At 41.7% G+C, this 19,600-nt stretch overlaps 1 protein-coding gene across 1 annotated transcript in view; it reads right to left on the bottom strand.

The window, feature by feature from the left end:
• The window catches only part of LOC125239735 (ATP synthase subunit beta, mitochondrial-like), a 50,895-nt gene extending 31,692 nt beyond the window's left edge, over nucleotides 1-19,203 (bottom strand). The window contains exons 1-3 of the mRNA XM_048147380.1: nucleotides 19,049-19,203; nucleotides 15,766-15,935; nucleotides 8,275-8,385 (exon numbers count right to left, since the gene is read on the bottom strand). Coding sequence (XP_048003337.1) covers nucleotides 8,275-8,385; nucleotides 15,766-15,935; nucleotides 19,049-19,097 — 330 coding nt within the window. The 5' untranslated portion in view covers nucleotides 19,098-19,203. The remainder of the gene's footprint in view (nucleotides 1-8,274; nucleotides 8,386-15,765; nucleotides 15,936-19,048) is intronic.
• Nucleotides 19,204-19,600: the final 397 nt, after the last annotated feature.

Raw genomic sequence — 19,600 nt, 5'->3', positions numbered from 1 at the left:
TCAGTGCGAATGCTATTCATATACAGTAAAAATACACATATTGTCAAATATTTTGTAAACTTCTACAATTACGACAAACATTATTAAAAAGTAACGATAGTACGCATAATATGCTTTCAAATGATACCTCTCACAAATTGATCGCTAAAATAGGATCTGAGAAATACATAAAATTAGGCGACGGTTAGCACCTATTTACGTCACGGGGGTGCAGTGACACCTGCTAAACCAAATTCGTAATTACTTGGTTGTATAATATCATACATCAATAAAACTTATATTTTTAGAAAGCATATGAAATGTCCTGTAAATCTTATCATAACATTATTTGCGGTAAAGTTATTGTTTATTGGTCATGCACCAAGATACAATCTTAAAAATTATGAAAACGGCAACGAAAATGGTCATCCATGTATGTGACGGTGCGCAGTGAGTATGATGGATAAATTAACATTAATTCTTTATACAATACTGACAAAACTTATTATTTGAAAAGGTCATACATTTCGCCGTTTATTTTGTTATTATATCAATTGCGGAAAAAATATAATTCATTGAGCTAGAAGCATGTTTTACTCACATCGGTTCCAATGCATATTTTCAAATATTTTGTTAGCTACTACAGTTACAACTAAAATTATTGAGAACCAATGATAGTACGCATAATATGCTTTCAAAAGATTCCTGTTAAATAAAATAGGATCTGAAAAATATAGAAAATTTGGTGACGGTCAGCATCCATACGTGGCCGGGCGCTGTGGCCCCTATGTAACGTTATACGTTACATGAAACTATTATCACTCAAATAAATAAAATCATAAATAAATGTACCTCTTAAAACTATATATTTTACAAGCTAATACTTATAACTATTTACAATATACATCTATTTTAAACAAACAAAGTGCAACAGTGTTCGTCGGCGCCGTTTTAGCGCTCCCAGAATAATATCGCGTGCAACATTTTAGCGCCCCGGCAACTAGTCCTTTTGTTTGTCACATCTGGTGACACCTATATCACAGCGGCGCTTAGCCGCGCGACCATTTCCGATCTTCATTCGATACAGAACGCACGGCACATTAATATCGGTCTTTATACATGTATCGTTTCGACATGTAACCAATTAAATATTTTGTCGTCTCTAAACGTTCGTCGAAGTGCTCAACGTTAATATTTTTATAGTAACGCGAGTGTAATAAACCCCAAATTGGGTAAGTGGTACATTTAATAACTCAGATGTAGTTAATTTTGCTTATTAGATTAAAAGACTTTGTGTTGTAATTTTAGTGCTTAAAATATCTTCCTCAAGCATCAACCTATCAAATACTAAATACTGTAAACTATTTTGCACAATCATTTCGTTGTAACGGTATTGCATCAGAATTTATTTCCACCCTCATTTTAAAAAAAGTAAACTGCTGCATCATCTTTCCAAAATGTAATCTCCGATTCTGATTGTGAACATCCACGGCATCACTGCTACATCTTAGGTGCTTTCTCTTCCTTCCGCTTGCCGAGGATGTTCACAAATCATGCAGCCGGACTGTTTTCTCATGGATTTGGATGACGCGTTCCAGGGTCCAAGGTTCGGGCTGACATTTGGTGTGTAGACCACACCTCAGCCACATCACCACCATCGCTACTCTCGCCAGGCAGAGCAGACCACCCTTGCCGAGCCCTCGGACAGCCCCTGAGTACCTACGGTCGGCTGCATTTCCAGAGGGGCGTCCCCCCACCGACGGCACAAACCAGGCGAGAGTACCTAACCGCAGTGTAGACAGGATTTTGTGTGAATTTATAAAAACTAGAACCTACGACCTAAATTAGCTCAAAATTTAATCATTAAACTTCTCGTTTCCGAACTTCGTCTCCGTTTCCGACATTTGAATAAATTAATATTTTTTGCACGAATTTGGATTACTCATTTCTCTCTTTTAGCTAGTAATTCAGACCTTAATCGTGACACCTACTTAACCATATTTGTAATTACTTGGTTATATAATATCATACACCAATAAAACTTATGTTATTAGAAAGCACACAAAATTCCGCGTAAATCTTATACTAACATCAATTCCGGAAAGTTGTTGTTTATTGATTAAGAAGCATTTTTTACCAGTAGGTACTTGTGCGACTCATGGTCTATAAAACACATATTTTCAAATATTTTCTAAACAGCTACCTTTATGATTATAGTTATTTATAAAAAAATATAGTAGGTTTAATTAGCTTTGAAACGATACCTCTCGCATATGGATCCGTAAAATAGGACCTCAAAAATATTGAATACTTTACTACGGTCAGCGCCCATTTCTGCGACCGGGCAGAGTGACTCCTGCTAAACCAAATTCGTAATTACATGGTTATATATTATCATATACCAATGAAACTTATATTTTTAGAAAGAGCATGAATAGACGCGAAAATTTTATAATAACATCAATTGCGGTAAAGTTATTGTTTATTGAGTTAGACGCATTTTTTCTAGTACTTGTGCAATTAATGCGCGATAAAAAAACACATATTTTCAAATATTTCGTAAACGGTTACTTTTATGAGTATAGTTATTTAAAAACAATTAAAGTAGGTTTAATAAGCTTTCAAACGACACCTTGCACGAACAGATTGGTGGCATAGGACTCGAGATGTGAATAAATATCTATGATGGTCGGCCGCCATCTTTCTCCCCCCTTTTTCTCAACCCGTCCCCCCCTCCTTAAACTAAAACAGGTCAATTCGTAATCTGGAGATAACGAGGAACACATCCATACCTGTTTTAGGTATTTAGAAGAGATGTCGACGACTTTTTGTAAAAGAGGTCGTTTGGTCCCTGACTATTATACCCCTTTTCAGAATGCGCCTACGCTTCACGGAAAGAAACATTTCAATTTATTCGCCCAATCACGACTCGGCTGAGCGCGAGGCTCCGTGCGATAGAGAGGTAAATAATTGCGCCCGATAGGCGACGGATGGCGCGTCGTGATTGGTCGAACGCGTTACGGCGCTCGATTACGTGAATTTAACGCTATCATTTTTCGTTCAAATCCTAATTACTTATAAACTAATTAGGCTATCGCTTCGAAATTACGTAACAATGCACCTGACACTAGGGTCATTCACCTCGAGTGGAATGCACCTGCGTTTGTTTACGTTTTTACACAATAGAAGAGGTGATTAGCCGTCCGGGCCATACAATAGACTGGTTTCTCAGCTTGCCTTGAGCTCCATTGTTATCGATAACGGAATATTACTATGGAAATGTAGGTTATCGTGTTACGTAAGTTCCCAGCTACGTTTTAAAACTATTTACATCTTCATATGTCTTATAGTTATCGAGTTATTGGCTTGGATTCGAGTAATCCTAAGGCAATTTTCGGGTGAAAGGAAAATGATTTCGGAACTTTAAGGAAATATTTTTAGCCAATCAGAGGAGAGTTCGGTTTTCTCGCTCTAAGCCTCTCACGTTAGTGCTTATTGGCTATTAATCGTAGTCCAATGGACAGTCTGAGTTTAGATTGAACTTTGGACTCGGTTTCCGCGACTTGGGAAGGAAGGAATATGGGAATTGCCTGCTATCGAATACATCACATATGAGTCTTATTATCATACTTAATAATCGGAATTGACAAAATTAACTTAACTAACGCAGTTCTACCCGTTTCCTACCTACGAAATAATCTTTATTGCGAATACAGTCTTAATCGAATTCTTATGCTATTTTACATATATTTCGACGCGTCGCTAACACGTATCCTCACGCACTTCCTGCGGCGAGTCCGCATGAAGCAGTCGATGGTGTACGTGAGGACAGCCTGCAACGCCGCACGCTTTGGCCTTGCATTGTGTTTTCATATGCTTCGCGTCGATACAGCGATAGCATATACGATTTAATTTCGCCCACTCCCATCTAGCGCCCACGGATTGGGCGGCTAACTTGCGGCAGTCCGGCGTCAGGTGACCGCCACCGCAGAACAGGCACGTCGTCGAACGGGATGTTGTGGCTTGACGTGTCGCGTACGTCACTTTCTGCACCTCGTGTTGACGTCCTGTGGGAGCTCTCGGCGGGTTGTGCGTTGCGGATATTTTCACGCGAGCGCCGGCTGCGCGCGCGTGCGGCACTGATAACGGCGCCTGCGCTCGCCTCGGGGCGGCGCGGGCGTGACAGAAGGACATCTCCTGTTCGCTCTCCTCCATGAGGAAATCCGCCAACTGCAGAATCTCCGGGTCCTTGCTGTCTCGATGTTTCTTCGCGTAGTCGCACCATCTGCTTCGAAGATGCGGCGACAACCTGTCCGTAACCTCTCTGATGAGCATGGGGTTATCGGCATAGTGCCTTCGATCGATATCCATAACTGTAGATACCACGTTCATTATCTTTATCGCGAAAGTGTTGAGGTCGTTCGCGGTAGGCCCCAACTGCGGCAACTTTCGCAGGTCGTCAATCGCCTTGTCTAACAATACCTCGCTGCGTCCAAACTGCTTTTTCAGTATTCTCACGATCATATCGGGTCTGGTGGCTGTCGATAACACGTGAGACACACACGTCTTTGCGTCCCCGCGTAAAGCCATCCTGAGCCGCGCCACGTTCTCGTAGTCAGTAAACTTATACCGCTTCGATGTCTCTGCGTAGGTATTGTAGAAACTTCTCCACTCGCTGACGTCTCCGTAGAAATGCGGCAGCTCGAATATATCCTTCGGGGCTGGACGGGCCGCCATCTGCATCCTCTCGAACAGGTGCAGCATGGACTCTGCTACAGTACCTTCGGTGGCGCGCGTGTGCGCCGTGTGCGGAGTACGCGCGTCCAGCTGTGGCGACGTCGATCGCTCGCGACGCGCCGGCGGCGTCGTCGATCGCCTGCGTCGCTCCGGTGGCGATATCGATCGCCTACGCGACTCCGACGGTGGCGATATCGATCGCCGATATACCTGGCGGTCCGGTGAGAGGCCTCGAATATGCCGCTCCGCCTGCGCAGGTCGTCTCGGAGTCTCGTACTTGGGTAGAGGTTCGTCGGTTAACCTCTTACAAATGGGTTTTGACGTCGCGTCTCGCGAGTTCTCTAGCCATTCGTCTAATCGATCTTGATTCGAATTCCGCACGCTACCAGCAGATTCGTGCTCGTCTGCGCTATCCGCATTAGCGCGGATCTGCAGTTTTCTGGCGTCTAGCCGTTTACGTACCATGTCCGCTTCTAGCTGCAACTCCCTCCGGGATATCTCCGCTAGCCGTTCGCTGGCCTCGAGCTCCGCCTGAGACAGCTGCGCTTCTATCACAGTGCGACTGCTCGCATGTGATCTGACGGACTGAGCTTTAATAATTGGTTTATTTACCTCCTTGGTAGTTTCCTGCAGCGACTTTCGTTTCTCGGTAGTTCTGTCTATGACGGCAGCCTTGGGATGTCTAGCTGGGATCGGCGTGGGTCTGGAACGACGCCGTAACCGCTTGGCTAAATCCCTTCGCCATAGCAATGTCGTGTCGTAGGACGGTGACCTCGGTGTTTCTACGGTTAATCCATACCTGAGCGTGCTGTTAGCTGTCGCCGCGCCCATCGGTTGCGCGCCGGCGACGCTAAGCCCTTCCGTTACGCCAGCGGGTCCGGAGGAGGTGAGGGAGGGCGCGCCGCGTCGGCGCCCATCGCCCTCTCAGCGCTTGCGCGTGCGGCCTCTCGTTCGCGGGCCGCCGACGCGCCTTCGTCGAGTAGTTGCTGCCTCTCCTCTTCGCTCGTCACTGACGCAGCTCGGTTGGACCTGGACCTCGTCCTTACCATCCTGTCGTCGCTCATGACAGGTACGTCGCTGTAGACCCGTAGTCCGCACGAAGATCCGGCTCGAAGGACCAGAAACTGTTGCAGACCGCGTCCGCAAAGCTTCCTATCGACGGCTCGAAGTGGAGAGAATGTGCTGGAGCTCGTGCGACTCACTCTTTCGTCCCGGGCCTGTACCTTGAGCTTCGATGTCGTCCTCAGCAATCAACCGTACCGATTATGATTTTGGAATACACTAACTAAAAAACGAATCAAATCAAATGGTTTATATTTACAAAAATCAACGACTCTAATTTTAACGCGGTTATAAAAATACTCCTAAGCTAATATCCTAACGAAACGCTCGGTACGGACGATACGTCGCGATGCTGTCGTTTTCTGCTGCTGCCGCTACCCGTCGTGGAGGGTGGCTGGCTGCTGGCTGTAGGCTGCTAGCTGCTGGCTGTAGGCTGCTGGCTGCTGGCTGTAGGCTGCTTGTAGTAGGCTGCTGGCTGCTGGTTTTCCTTGGAGGCTGCTGGTTCTTCTTGTTCCGGTCGAATTCGAATGTCCCATACCGAGCGATCGTTTCTTTTATACCCCTTTTCAGAATGCGCCTACGCTTCACGGAAAGAAACATTTCAATTTATTCGCCCAATCACGACTCGGCTGAGCGCGAGGCTCCGTGCGATAGAGAGGTAAATAATTGCGCCCGATAGGCGACGGATGGCGCGTCGTGATTGGTCGAACGCGTTACGGCGCTCGATTACGTGAATTTAACGCTATCATTTTTCGTTTAAATCCTAATTACTTATAAACTAATTAGGCTATCGCTTCGAAATTACGTAACAATGCACCTGACACTAGGGTCATTCACCTCGAGTGGAATGCACCTGCGTTTGTTTACGTTTTTACACAATAGAAGAGGTGATTAGCCGTCCGGGCCATACAATAGACTGGTTTCTCAGCTTGCCTTGAGCTCCATTGTTATCGATAACGGCATATTACTATGGAAATGTAGGTTATCGTGTTACGTAAGTTCCCAGCTACGTTTTAAAACTATTTACATCTTCATATGTATTATAGTTATCGAGTTATTGGCTTGGATTCGAGTAATCCTAAGGCAATTTTCGGGTGAAAGGAAAATGATTTCGGAACTTTAAGGAAATATTTTTAGCCAATCAGAGGAGAGTTCGGTTTTCTCGCTCTAAGCCTCTCACGTTAGTGCTTATTGGCTATTAATCGTAGTCCAATGGACAGTCTGAGTTTAGATTGAACTTTGGACTCGGTTTCCGCGACTTGGGAAGGAAGGAATATGGGAATTGCCTGCTATCGAATACATCACATATGAGTCTTATTATTATACTTAATAATCGGAATTGACAAAATTAACTTAACTAACGCAGTTCTACCCGTTTCCTACCTACGAAATAATCTTTATTGCGAATACAGTCTTAATCGAATTCTTATGCTATTTTACATATATTTCGACGCGTCGCTAACAATATCTATCTCTATCGCGCTTGCGTATTGGCGCGACAGAGCCAGCGGCGTATCGCTTTCGTTTGGCGTCGGAGAAATGCCATTCGGCTACGGGGCCAGGCCTAATTCGATTCAACCGGTACCAAAGTCGTCGAGGTTCCTCAAATCCCACTGGCCGGATCCCAGCTTGTAGCTCAAAAAGGTCCGTAGGTTAAAACAGAATTCTGTAATTTTGTCTTGGCGTGTTTCAAACTAAGGTCTCCTTAGAACTTGTACACTCCTTTTTGCTGTGTACTTAACACAGCAAAAGGGAATGTACACGTTTCTAATGGGGTGGCAACGCGCATGTGACACTGTTTGAGTTGCAGGCCTCCATAGGTTACGGTGACCGCTTTACATCAGGCGGGCCGTATACTTGTTTGCCACCGACGTAGTATAAAAAAAAAAAAAATAAGTGAGTTTTCACATTATCTGGCCCCGTAGCATTTCTCCGACACAAAACGAAAACGAAACGCCGCGAAAGGTAGTCTGGCTCGTCGCGCCAATACGCAAGAGCGATAGAGATAGATATCTACTAGCGTGTCGTTTCGTGAGCGTTTATGCCATTCGGCTACGGACCCTGATCCGATATCGCATACATTACAGGCGCCATCTTGGATTTTTTTCCATTGAAATCCTTCCGACGTCTGATATCGGATCGGATAATATGAAAACGGACTTATACCATAAATTAAATATAACAAGATCATACCATCCCATACATTAAAATGCGACCGCCTAAGACCGCGCTTACACTCCACCACATAGATGGCGCCACAAAAAATGTCTTGTAGATTTCGATTATACTTGTAGATGGCGTTAAGTGTCACTTTTGACATAGATTTACGGCTCGGAATTGACACGACTTAATGCCAATATACAAATAATCGGTGGCAACAAGGCATTTTTGTGGCGCCATCTATGTGTGGTGGAGTGTAAGCGCGTTCGTAGGCGGTCGCATTTTAATTTATGGGATGGTATGATCTTGTTATATTTAATTTATGCTTATACTGACCTGTTCTAACGGAGTCATGCCCAGGGGCGGCGGCGACGGTAGAAGCGGTCCAAAGTTACCGGACGACGCTGTGGCCGTAAGCGGGGTGATCGGGACGGCTTTCTGGGCTTTCTGGAAGGGAAATAAATAAATAAATAATAGTTATTTGTTATACAAGGGGGCAAAGTTGTATTTTAACGCCGAGTGTGGAATTGAAAAACGAGCAAGTGAAAGGATTCTATAGTTGAACCACGAGCGAAGCGAGTGGTTCTGACATCCCGTTTTTAACCCCCTTAGGGGTAAAATTTTTCAGAACCGCTTCTAACGTCTAATGTACATTATAAACGTAAACTGCTGTGCAAAATTCAACTTCTTACGTTTTGCAGTTTCGGTTACTGATGTTCATAGCGAACCTTTAAGTCGGTCTGGCGGATGGTTGGGTCCATCCGATTGGTCTGGCTGCTTACAAACGGTCAAGTTATAGTTCCCTGTGTATCATATATCAAAATCAGGCTTGAGAAAATGAGGAAAATTAGAGTCGTTTTTTGTCAACTTTGTCGCGTCTGGCAAAAGTTACGGCCGGCGCGGAAACGATCCCCATACAACCATTTCAGTCGCAAAATCTTCAAATCAGTAACTAACTGTCAAATGTGACATAACGCGTGGTAACGTCGTGCAAACAATGCGACCGTATTGTTACAATAACAAAGTGTAGTCGTCGTGTGCACTCGTTACGGTAACAAAATGTGTACGAATTTGTGGCTGTCAATGTCACTGTCAGAATGACTTTTAACGACACTTTATTAGTCGACGTTTGCACACATAACGGTAACAACATGTGGACGAATTTGTGGCTGTCATTGTCACTGTCAGAACGGTTTCTGACAGTGACATTGACAGAATTTGTACACACATGTGTAGGTCTGATTACCGAACTGCTCCTAAACCACTGTAACCGCAAATGACAATCTGAAATACGAAGGTTTCTCAAACTTTCTTGTGAAGTTGTGGACTGGTTGCTTTGAATCATTTAAATATGAGCGAATTAAATAATAATAAACGACGACGACCATTTAAGCACTCTTAGACATTTTATAGAAATGTGGGAAAGTTAAGAAAAGTGCAGAATGATAATACAAATAGATAAGCACTTTATAGTTACTTAATGTATTAAATATATAATTTTTAATTCTTATTGATAAAAATGAAGTGCAGTGTTGCTTTACACAATAAAAGTAGGAATCAAATGAAATAGAGTATTTACTGTGATATTAATAGAATTTCTGTTGCGCAATGATAGTTTTTTTCAGTACAGATGCTGCTTTTTACACGCAGTAGTGCGAGCAAATCAAGCAATGATTCATTTCTTGTCTGGTCGAAACTCTTAGCTTGGATTTAGGTACTGAAAATCGTCATACGATACACGTGCGAAAAGGACATTCACAACTCGTGTCGATTTAAAACACTCCCTTCGTTCGTGTATTAATTTATCGCTACTCGTATCGATTTTCCTCTTTTCCGCACTCGTATCTACAAGTATTTTGTTTGGGTTACAAAAAAAAAACATTTTATTTACTCTACTACGTTTTATTTATGTCTCTTTAACATTACAAATTTGTAGACACTTATCTATACAAAAATCTTGACAAAAGAAGTACAGATCGCTGAAATTAATGTTGATAGTAATATTATTGACGACTACTTCAACAAGTGTCAATTGTGAAATGCCGCAAAATACTAGTTGCTCTATAGAAGACCATAATAATATGATCCCCGATCCTTTACAACCCAGCAGCTCGGTACGCACGTTACATTTTTTTTTAAATCTTCTTTAGTGAGGGCAACTGAGTACGACGGCATATTTAATTGTTTATAAAGTTTGAGGATACCTGGAAAAAAATAATACAAGAATTACGCCATTTTGAAAACAGCTTTCGGTCACGCGTGTACGCTGCGACCATTTTGCGACCGTTTGTCGACCGTTTGGTGACCGTTTGGCGACTGTTTTTTACATGGAATATTACCGTCTTAATCCATGTTTTAACAACTTTATTGGTTTTCTAGGCATTATTTTTAATATTTCAGTATAGTGTATGCACCGGAGCACTAAAACTTCACCAATCAATATACATAACACGCAAACACCGAGTAGTCAATAATATTATTACTGGTTAAACTGAGGTAAATTGATGGCGCGTTAATAAATTTAGACTTATTTTATGAAATCACTCGAGCAATTTAATTGGCCATGGTAATTAGCCCACATTATATTACAAATGCAAACAATATTTATCTTTAACAAATTCTTACGCCATTACATTTTAATGTCAAATGGTTTTATTTCTTTTTTACTTTGACGTCTCTGACAGTCGCCATTTGAAAAGAATGAAATGAACGAATGATTTTCGGAAAGTAGTCGCCAAACGGTAACAATGTGTGCACGCGTAGTGCACACTTACTGTCACTTCTGTGACCATTTGTGCCTGTTACCAATCGTCCCCATTTGGGTCGCCGCGACTAAACGTCGACCGTACTGCGACTAAACATTGAGACCCGAAGACCTGTGTGTACACAAAATAGGAGGATTTGCGTAGGAACGGCGACCGATTATGGTTATATGGGTCTGGCATTGATGATAACCAACTTCTAACAACGTGCTCTAACACATACATAAAAATCAGCCTTGATAATATAAGGAAAGTTAGGACTTTTTTTTTCACCTTCAGCACTCGATAGCAAAAAAATGGCCGATGGGCTGAACTAGAAAATATGCAGACGTTAAACGTCGATACGAACTCTACATTATCCCAATGTTTCATCCTTGAAAATTTGAGGAAGGTCTGGCGGCCCAAGGCTCTTAGTCTAGTAGGACATTGCCGTTCGCTAGTTTGCAGGTGGTACAGCGACATCTAACGAAAAATTGGGACATCAAAAAATACTTATACATTTTACAAGTCATTACCCAGTTTGCGGGGGTACCAGCGACATCTAGCGAACAACTTGCACTGCGGCATATTATTTCACGCCCTCTATCGTTTCCTAAACATATCCTAAGTACATCGGATTTACTATTTCCTTTGACTGAAAACACCGTGGCGCTCTGTTGACCCCCGACGCAAAAACGACGGGGTGTTATAAGTTAGACGTCTCTGTCTGTCTGTTTGTCTGTTTGCCTGTCTATCTGTCTGTGTGTCTGTCTGTGGCATCGTAGCTCCCAAAAGGATGAACCGATTTAGATTTAGTTTTTCTATTTTTCACAGGTATCGCTGGGAGGACAGTGTGGTGGCGGATCTGCTTCGGCTTCAAGTCAGTGACTGGCAAGAGGCTGCGCAGGATCGGGACAAGCGGCGATCTCTCGTTTCGGAGGCCAAGATTCATTTTGGATCACTGAGCCAAAATAGTTAGTTTTTTTTTTGTTTGAAAGCTGAGTTAGTCGGGTCGGGAGTGTTTCATGAAAATCGGCCCACTGTGTCGGGGGTTTTGTCAAAATTTTAATTTTGTGGTTAGGTTATATCTCTCGTCTCTATCGGTCTTCAGTAAGTAAAATATACTTGTGAGTGTGTTTAGTAAAACGTCCCACTTTGTCGGTTACCATTAAAGCGAGATTTGGGTACTTGTATCTTTATTATGAGAGAGTATCTTTATTACGAGACGCAGTTCGGCACTTCTCACTGCAATTTGTACCATCCTACGCGGTGACTCTGACTGTGTCGAATTGACACCACAAGTAGTACGGCTGCTTGTCCCGATACCGTCTAAATTTGAGTTTCGGCCTCGAAACCGCTGTCTTCTGTCAGTGCCAAGTTCCCGAACAGTGTCGAGAAGGAACTCTCCTTTTGTTCGAGCATTACACAGCTTGAATTTACTCCTCGCATCAGCGCCTGAATGTGATGTGTTTGCTAGTAGATGGATGGTTGTACGTGATGAATGTCTGAGGTTCAGCGAGATGATGGATGTTCGTCCTTCTTCTGTGCCTTATTAGTGTTTATTGTATGTCAACTTTTTCCCGTTATGTATATATAGGGATCATATATGTATTTTCACAGTGCTTTGGTTTATCTGTAATGCTGTGTTAATTATTATGAATAAAAATAAAAATAAAAAAAATAAAAATGAATAAACTGATAAAGCGGCTTTATAGCAATCGACAAAGGGGGACGTTTTCCCGTGCACACTCGCATATGTGCGCAGGTTGCGTTTGCTTTTGCCGCGGAGTATCAACGATGTACAGTCAGCTGCAGATAAAAGCAGACCCCCTTGCATACAAATTTGTATGGCAGGGGGTCTCCTTTTCTTGGCAGCTGACTGTACCCTTGGCTACAGACCGGAATCCTTCATTTGAACGCCCATAATACCTAAAGGTGTCGGTATAGTCGCCATCAGACACAACAGCCAAGTCGCTAACAAATATCTAAACATGTGTCAATTATAATGAAGTTAGAGCGCGTGTTCAGATATTTCTGCACGGGTAGCATGGTCGCGCGATAGACGATAAAATATCAGACCGTCCCTATCGCACTTACAAATAGTGCGATAGGGACGGCCTGCTATTTTATCGTCTATCGCGCGACCATGCTTCCCGTGCTGGACACCTCGGGCGCTCCCATATATCTGGCGGGTGACTGTAATCTCGTGCCTACAACGCCAGCGCCACCTGTCATGTGGCCCATTTCTCAAAACTTACAAGTTACAAGTTACAAGCGGAAGTCTCTTTCCAACCTGTCATATTAGACATTGGGCCCATTTCTCGAAGCTGCAAGTTACAATTTACAAGTGGTAGTCAATGTCTAATATGACAAGTTGGAAAGAGACTTCCGCTTGCAACTTGTAACTTTCAGTCTTGAGAAATGGGCCCATTGACTACCACTTATAAATTGTAACTTGTAGCTTCGAGAAGTGGGCCCCTGTTGGTATTCTTGAGGAACACTGTTATTTTGTCTTTATTTTTACGCTTTGCCTGTGTGGTGACGGGTTAAGAATTTCACCACCCCCTATCTTCCCGTGGGTGTCGTAGAAGTCGCTGTGGGATTTGGGTTAAAATTGTGGCGTAGGCGAGAGGCTGGCAACCTGTCACTGCAATGTCACAATTTTCGTTTTCTTTTAACCCCTTAATTGCCAGGAGTGGCACTGAGACTTTAGTAGTTTCATGTGCTCTGTCTACCCCTTTATGGGATACAGGCGTGATTGTATGTATGTATTTTTACGCTTTCAAGTAAGCGCTACATAGCTCGCCTCTTGCGCCTAGGAGCTTGGCGTTTGATTGATGTATGTTTTTGTTACAAGCAAATCCTCCAAAAGGTTCATGACTACGTGGACCTGGGGCCCATTTCTCGAAGCTACAAGTTACAATTTACAAGTGGAAGTCAATGTCTAATATGACAAGTTGGAAAGAGACTTCCGCTTGTAACTTGTAACTTTCAGCTTTGAGAAATGGACCCCTGCACGAAGACAGTGCGTTCAACAAGTAACACAAGGTTACTAAGTTAACGTTGTGCCCTCTGTCCAGTAGGATCTATCATAGGTTCCACCGGAATCAGTGGTGGATCTAAACTCCCTGCATTCTACTGCAGGCTACGGGCTGAAAAACAGCGCTGTGCAGTCACTAGACTCGCGGCACAAGCTGAGTCTCGAGCCTATTGTCGCACCTAGTATTTAACTATTGGTAGTTACTTAGTTATTTTAGTCCTCAAAGTTGTGATCATAGCTAATATAGAACAAGACATGATTGTACTGTATCATAGCGTAGCTTACTCTTCGTTGCATGATAGAAATAAATACTTAAGTAATTGTACTTTAAAATTATTTGCGACAATAAATGACTTTTTATTTTATTTTTTATTTTTACTGTAATTTGTATAGTTATAAATAAAGATCTATCTAGTAATAAGACTAATAAGTTTACTAATTAGAATTTAGATAGTAAGCTAGCAATAAGGATACAAATTTTCAGTGCCCTTACAGGGTTCATAGCTGTCCACAAAATAAATACTGTAATAACTTTATATGTACCTATGAATTTGCAATAAATTACTGATTACATTCTGTTAGATCCATTGGTGAAGTAAGAGATGCAAGTATCATAGGATCCATCCAGTCCAATGGTGGATGACAGTGAACTTCAGTGTCCTATACAATTCAATAAATCGAGCTAGTGGATCCAACTGGACAGAGAGATTAACCCCTCGTATGCGGCCTGTCAATTTTGGTCATTGAAATAGTGACCTTGACATTTAAAGCAATAGATTAAAATTCCCACGCACGGATCCGTGTCTAAGCATACGAGGGGTTAAGTAAGGAGAGGGTAAGTAATAAGCCAAGCGGGTTGCAATTTTCATACAGTCATCCAATTGGAACCCTAGGCCACTCTACAACCATGTCAAAATGACAAGCAGTAAGAGATTTCTTACAATCTGATATATAACGTCACTATGACATAGTTATCCAGGGTTCCAATTGGTTGACTCTACTTAACAAAATTTTATAGAAGTCTGCCATTTGAAATATTGCTCTGAAATGCCATCAATCGCAGCCAACATAGCAACATATTTCTGATGTGCGGTCATACGACAGAGTGAAAGAAAAAACGCTAATAAAAAGGAACTTATTTATTTCGTAAACCAAAATGTTTACACATACTTAAAAAAATGTATAAAAGAGATTACATAGTTACTTAAAAATAATTTATTGCCAAGCAAAAAGCTTGCAGAGACCGACCAAACATTTGACAAAAAACTTGGTTCACGAAAAATTTCACTCCAGCGAATGACTGTCGCATCACAAAATTTGTAGGTTGCCTAAGGCATTTTCGCGAAAAAAAGATTCAAAAACTTATTTTTCCAAAATAGGTAAATTTAATGTTTTTTCCAACTCAGAATTACGAGCCCTTTCGATCCTACTAGGCAGAAAAAAGCGTCCCAAATTTAATGTTTGGCCTTTAATTCGTGCCAATTTTTTCCACTTCGTTACTATTTTTCAAACGCTTTGATCAGCGGTTACAAAGTGGAAAGTATGCAAAATAATAGAAAATTTTGGGACCATTTTCTTGTCTCTCGTTTTTTATCCTGGTAGATCGAAAGGGCTCACGATTCTGAGTAGGAAAAACATAAATTTTACCTGCCGAAAAAAATTTTTTTTGTTGATTCTTCTCGAGAAAATGCCTCTAAATTCTGGCTACTCTTGGCAATAAACAATTTATACAAAGCCACGAAAACTACGTTCTTTTTCTAAATAAAAATCCATTAAAATCGTATCTCGCGCACAAATTAAAGTCTCAGTTTCTTTGTGCCGCAAGAAAGTTAATTTTTTTTTTCAAATAATTTAAGCTTCGTTTACTTTGTAAAGAAGCTAAGGGTGTTTGAACTTCTTCCAAAGCAGCTGAAACTCGTTATACTTCGGGATCATAGAGACATACTTGACTAAAGCAGGCTTAAGAGATTTAAGCAGTTCGTAGTACGTCATGTACTGGCCAAGGTCGGGCATGGGCACGAACTTTTTCGTGGTACTTTTGGGTACCTTGTCTATGGGGTCTGGCTTCTGCTGGATCTTGGGGGAGTAGGGGGCCGGGGGTATGGAGCGCTTGGGCGTGCTGGCCGTGACTTCACGGAGGTCGGGGAGCTGAGACTCGTTGTCGCGCGGGGGGATGCTCATCGCGCGCTGGGGGAGCTGGAACGAGCGGTTCCAGGCTGTGGGAAGAGATGATGATGATTAGGATGGCCCCGTAGCCTATACGTTCCAATGAGTTTTTCAGAACTTATGTGCGAAATGTCATTTGATATTTGCCAGTCGCTTTTCAGTGAAGGAAAACATCGTGAGGAAACCGGACTAATTCCAATAAGGCCTAGTTACCCTCCGGGTTGGAAGGTCAGATGGCAGTCGCTTTCGTAAAACTAGAGCCTACGCCAAATCTCCCATGAGCCATGACGCAAGGAGGATGATGATGTAGGCAGCAAACGAGCTGACGAGCCGCCTGATGGTAAGTAAGCAGTCATCGCCGCTGACGGACACAAGCAACATCAGGGGAGCCACTTATGCGTTGCCGACCCTAAATAAGGTAAGATGGGGGAAGATTGAAGGGTTTTTCTTGCGGGTTAAGATCGAAAACCGCCCGTGGTGGAACATATTTCATCTTTTTTAGGGTTCCATAGTCAACTAGCAACCCTTATAGTTTCGCCATGTCTGTCAGTCCGTCCGTCCGTCCGTCCGCGGATAATCTCAGAAACCGTTAGCACTAGAAAGCTGAAATTTGGTACCAATATGTATATTAATCACGCCGACAAAGTGGTAAAATAAAAAATGGATGTTTAGTTAGGGTACCCCCCCTACATGTAAAGTGGGGACTGATTTTTAGGGTTCCGTACCTCAAAAGGAAAAAAACGGAACCCTTATAGGATCACTTTGTTGTCCGTCTGTCCGTCCGTCCGTCCGTCTGTCAAGACCCTTTTTCTCAGGAACGCGTGGAGGTATGAAGCTGAAATTTATATCAATTACTCAGGTCTACTGTCCCTTGAAGCTGTGAAAAAATCAAACTTCTAAGCCAACGCAATCAAAAGATACAGCCGTTTATGCCGCAAATTTTCGACACTTGCAAGGGAATCAAAACCTATAGGGTGCTTCCCGTGAACTCAGAATCTTGAAATTTGGTACGAAGCAACGTCTTATAGCATAGATAAAGGAAAAATTACGAAAACCATAAATTTTTAGTTACATCACATAATATATTTTTTTTTAATAATTTTAACCTTACTACCCATTTCCTCATAAACGCGTAGAGGTATTAAATTGAAATTCATACCAAATACTCAGGTCTATAATACCTTTAAGCTGTAACAAAATCAAACTTCTATGTCAACGCGATCAAAAGAAAAAGCAATTTAAGCTGCATATTTTGAAACTCGCAAGTACTCGCAAGGGAATCAAAACCTAAAGGGTACTTCCAGTCGACCTAGAATCTTGAAATTTGGCATGAAGCAACGTTTTATAGCACACATAAAGGAAAAATTCCGAAAACCTTAAATTTTTAGTTACATTACAAAATATATATTTTTTAATAAATATAAACTTATTACTTTTTTCCTCATGAACGCGTAGAGCTATCAAGTTGAAATTCATATCAAATGCAGGTTTGTACGGAACCCTCGGTGCGCGAGTCCGACTCGCACTTGGCCGGTTTTTTTTTGTTATTTCAACCCCAACGTGTGATATATTGTTGGATAGGTATTTAAATGAATCAAGCTAGGAACATACTACGCGGACGTCCGTTGTAAATCAACCGCGGACGGGAATCTGGACAATGGAAATACACATAACCGTGCAAACTATCGGTCGACGGACGTGGACGTGGCCTTGAGCGCATGGACGTCCGATCGAAATCTGGCTCGCTGGATGTTTTGTTCCGTGCACACTGATCGGTCGCGGTCGCGGTCGATTTACGACGGACGTCCGCGTAGTATGTTCCTAGCTTAAGGGTTTACTAAAATCGTTTTTTGATAATATTTCCGGAAATAATCGCTCCTAAAGGAAAAAAAAGTGTGCCCCCCCCCAACTTTTGAACCATATGTGTCAAAAATATGAAAAAAATCAGAAAAGTAGAACTTTATAAACACTTTCTAGGAAAATTGTTTTGAACTTGATAGGTTCAGTAGTTTTTGAGAAAAATACGGAAAACTACGGAACCCTACATGAGCGTGGCCCGATACGCTCTTGGCCGGTTTTTAGGGTTCCGTACCAAAAAGGTACAACAGGAACCCTTATGGTGCGACTCTGTCCGTCTGTCTGTCCGTCTGTCACATTCCTAAATATCTCGAGAACTAAGTACTAATGCTATCAACTTGAAATTTGGAATAGTTGTGAACATTGTAAACCTCTACAAATAGAAAGTATAATTTTTTTAAATATATTAATTTTAATTGTAGAAAATGGCCAAAATGAAAGGGGGGCAAACTGTAAATTTCAAGTTACTAGGTCAAGTGGGGTATCGTTGGAAAGAGCTCAAATTGAACGTAAATAAGCTATTTTTTATATTTTTTTTGTTGTGGAAAAAAAATTAATTTTGAAGGAAAATGTAAAAAAAAATACCGTTCCCCCCCCTTATCTCCGAAGTTTACCAACGAAAAATTTTGAAAATTTTAGTAAACATTGATTTCATGCTAAATATTACAGGAAAAATATAATCGTATGTGTATTTTGAATACTTTTTTTTTATTCACAAAAAACTTTTCAGATTTTTACTTTCAATTTACCCACCCTTGCGGATGCACATCGTACTTCAAATTAATACGAGATGTTACGTAAACCATCTTCTGTCCAATAAAGTAAAAACTGTTTAAATCGGTTAACATTATAAAGAATTATCCTTGAAAAACCAGGTCGCGCAAATTAGTTAGCAAATTGACCGGGAGATGGCGCTATACACAATAATACTCATTAGTGCCTATACTTTTGTCTTCTAGTCAAGTCATTAGAGTTATATGAAAATATGAAATTATTTTTACTAGGTAGTTTGAAAGAAAGTTTGTACGGAACCCTCGGTGGGCGAGTCCGACTCGCACTTGGCCGGTTTTTTTTTTAATGACTTTCCCCTCTTTTGGCAAGAGGGATTTTGCCAACGACGACGTTAAACATACAACGCACGATAAGAATGTTCGGTGAAGATTTTGTGGTGGGAAATATATTTCATGTTATCCTTCAAAGCCCTTCAATCTTTCCCCACCTTACCTTACCTGCTTCTTGAAAAACCGAGGAAGAAATAAAAAAGGGAGGGAAATAAAAGGTACGGAAAATAAAAAAGAAAACTTACCATTTGCACGAAGATTTAATCCGAGTTTCGATAGCCTCATGTTTAGCATTTCACAATTAGTTACAAATTAAATTAATTTTTTTACTGGATATTGTGGAAAATTAAGTTTTTGGTTTGTGTAATTTTCTTGGTGGATGACAAATGTCATTTGGAAAAAAATCGTTTCGTGTTTTGGAATGTGCTTGACAGTTGATTTTTTGTTCAGTTTTATGGCATTTGGCTGCAATATCGTCAAAGAGGTTTTATTTTTGAATACTTGTTTTCCGACCCGTTGCCTCTCGGCTGCCTCTCGGATACACTTATGCATTTATTAGTACGTTTGAAAGCCAGGGTTTGTGTACAATTAATGATAAAGTAACCTTTATCGACAAACCTTTAACCTTTATTGCCTGTGTGGTGACGGGTAAAGAATTTCACCACCCCCTTTCTTCCCGTGGGTGTCGTAGAAGGCGACTATGGGATATGGGTTAAATTGTGGCGTAGGCGAGAGGCTGGCAACCTGTCACTGCAATGTCACAGTTTAGTTTTCTTCAACCCCTTATTTGTCAAGAG

Source organism: Leguminivora glycinivorella, chromosome 26, assembly GCF_023078275.1.
Source record: "Leguminivora glycinivorella isolate SPB_JAAS2020 chromosome 26, LegGlyc_1.1, whole genome shotgun sequence".
Lineage (NCBI taxonomy): Eukaryota > Metazoa > Arthropoda > Insecta > Lepidoptera > Tortricidae > Leguminivora > Leguminivora glycinivorella.
This window is presented reverse-complemented; position numbering and strand designations above follow the sequence as displayed.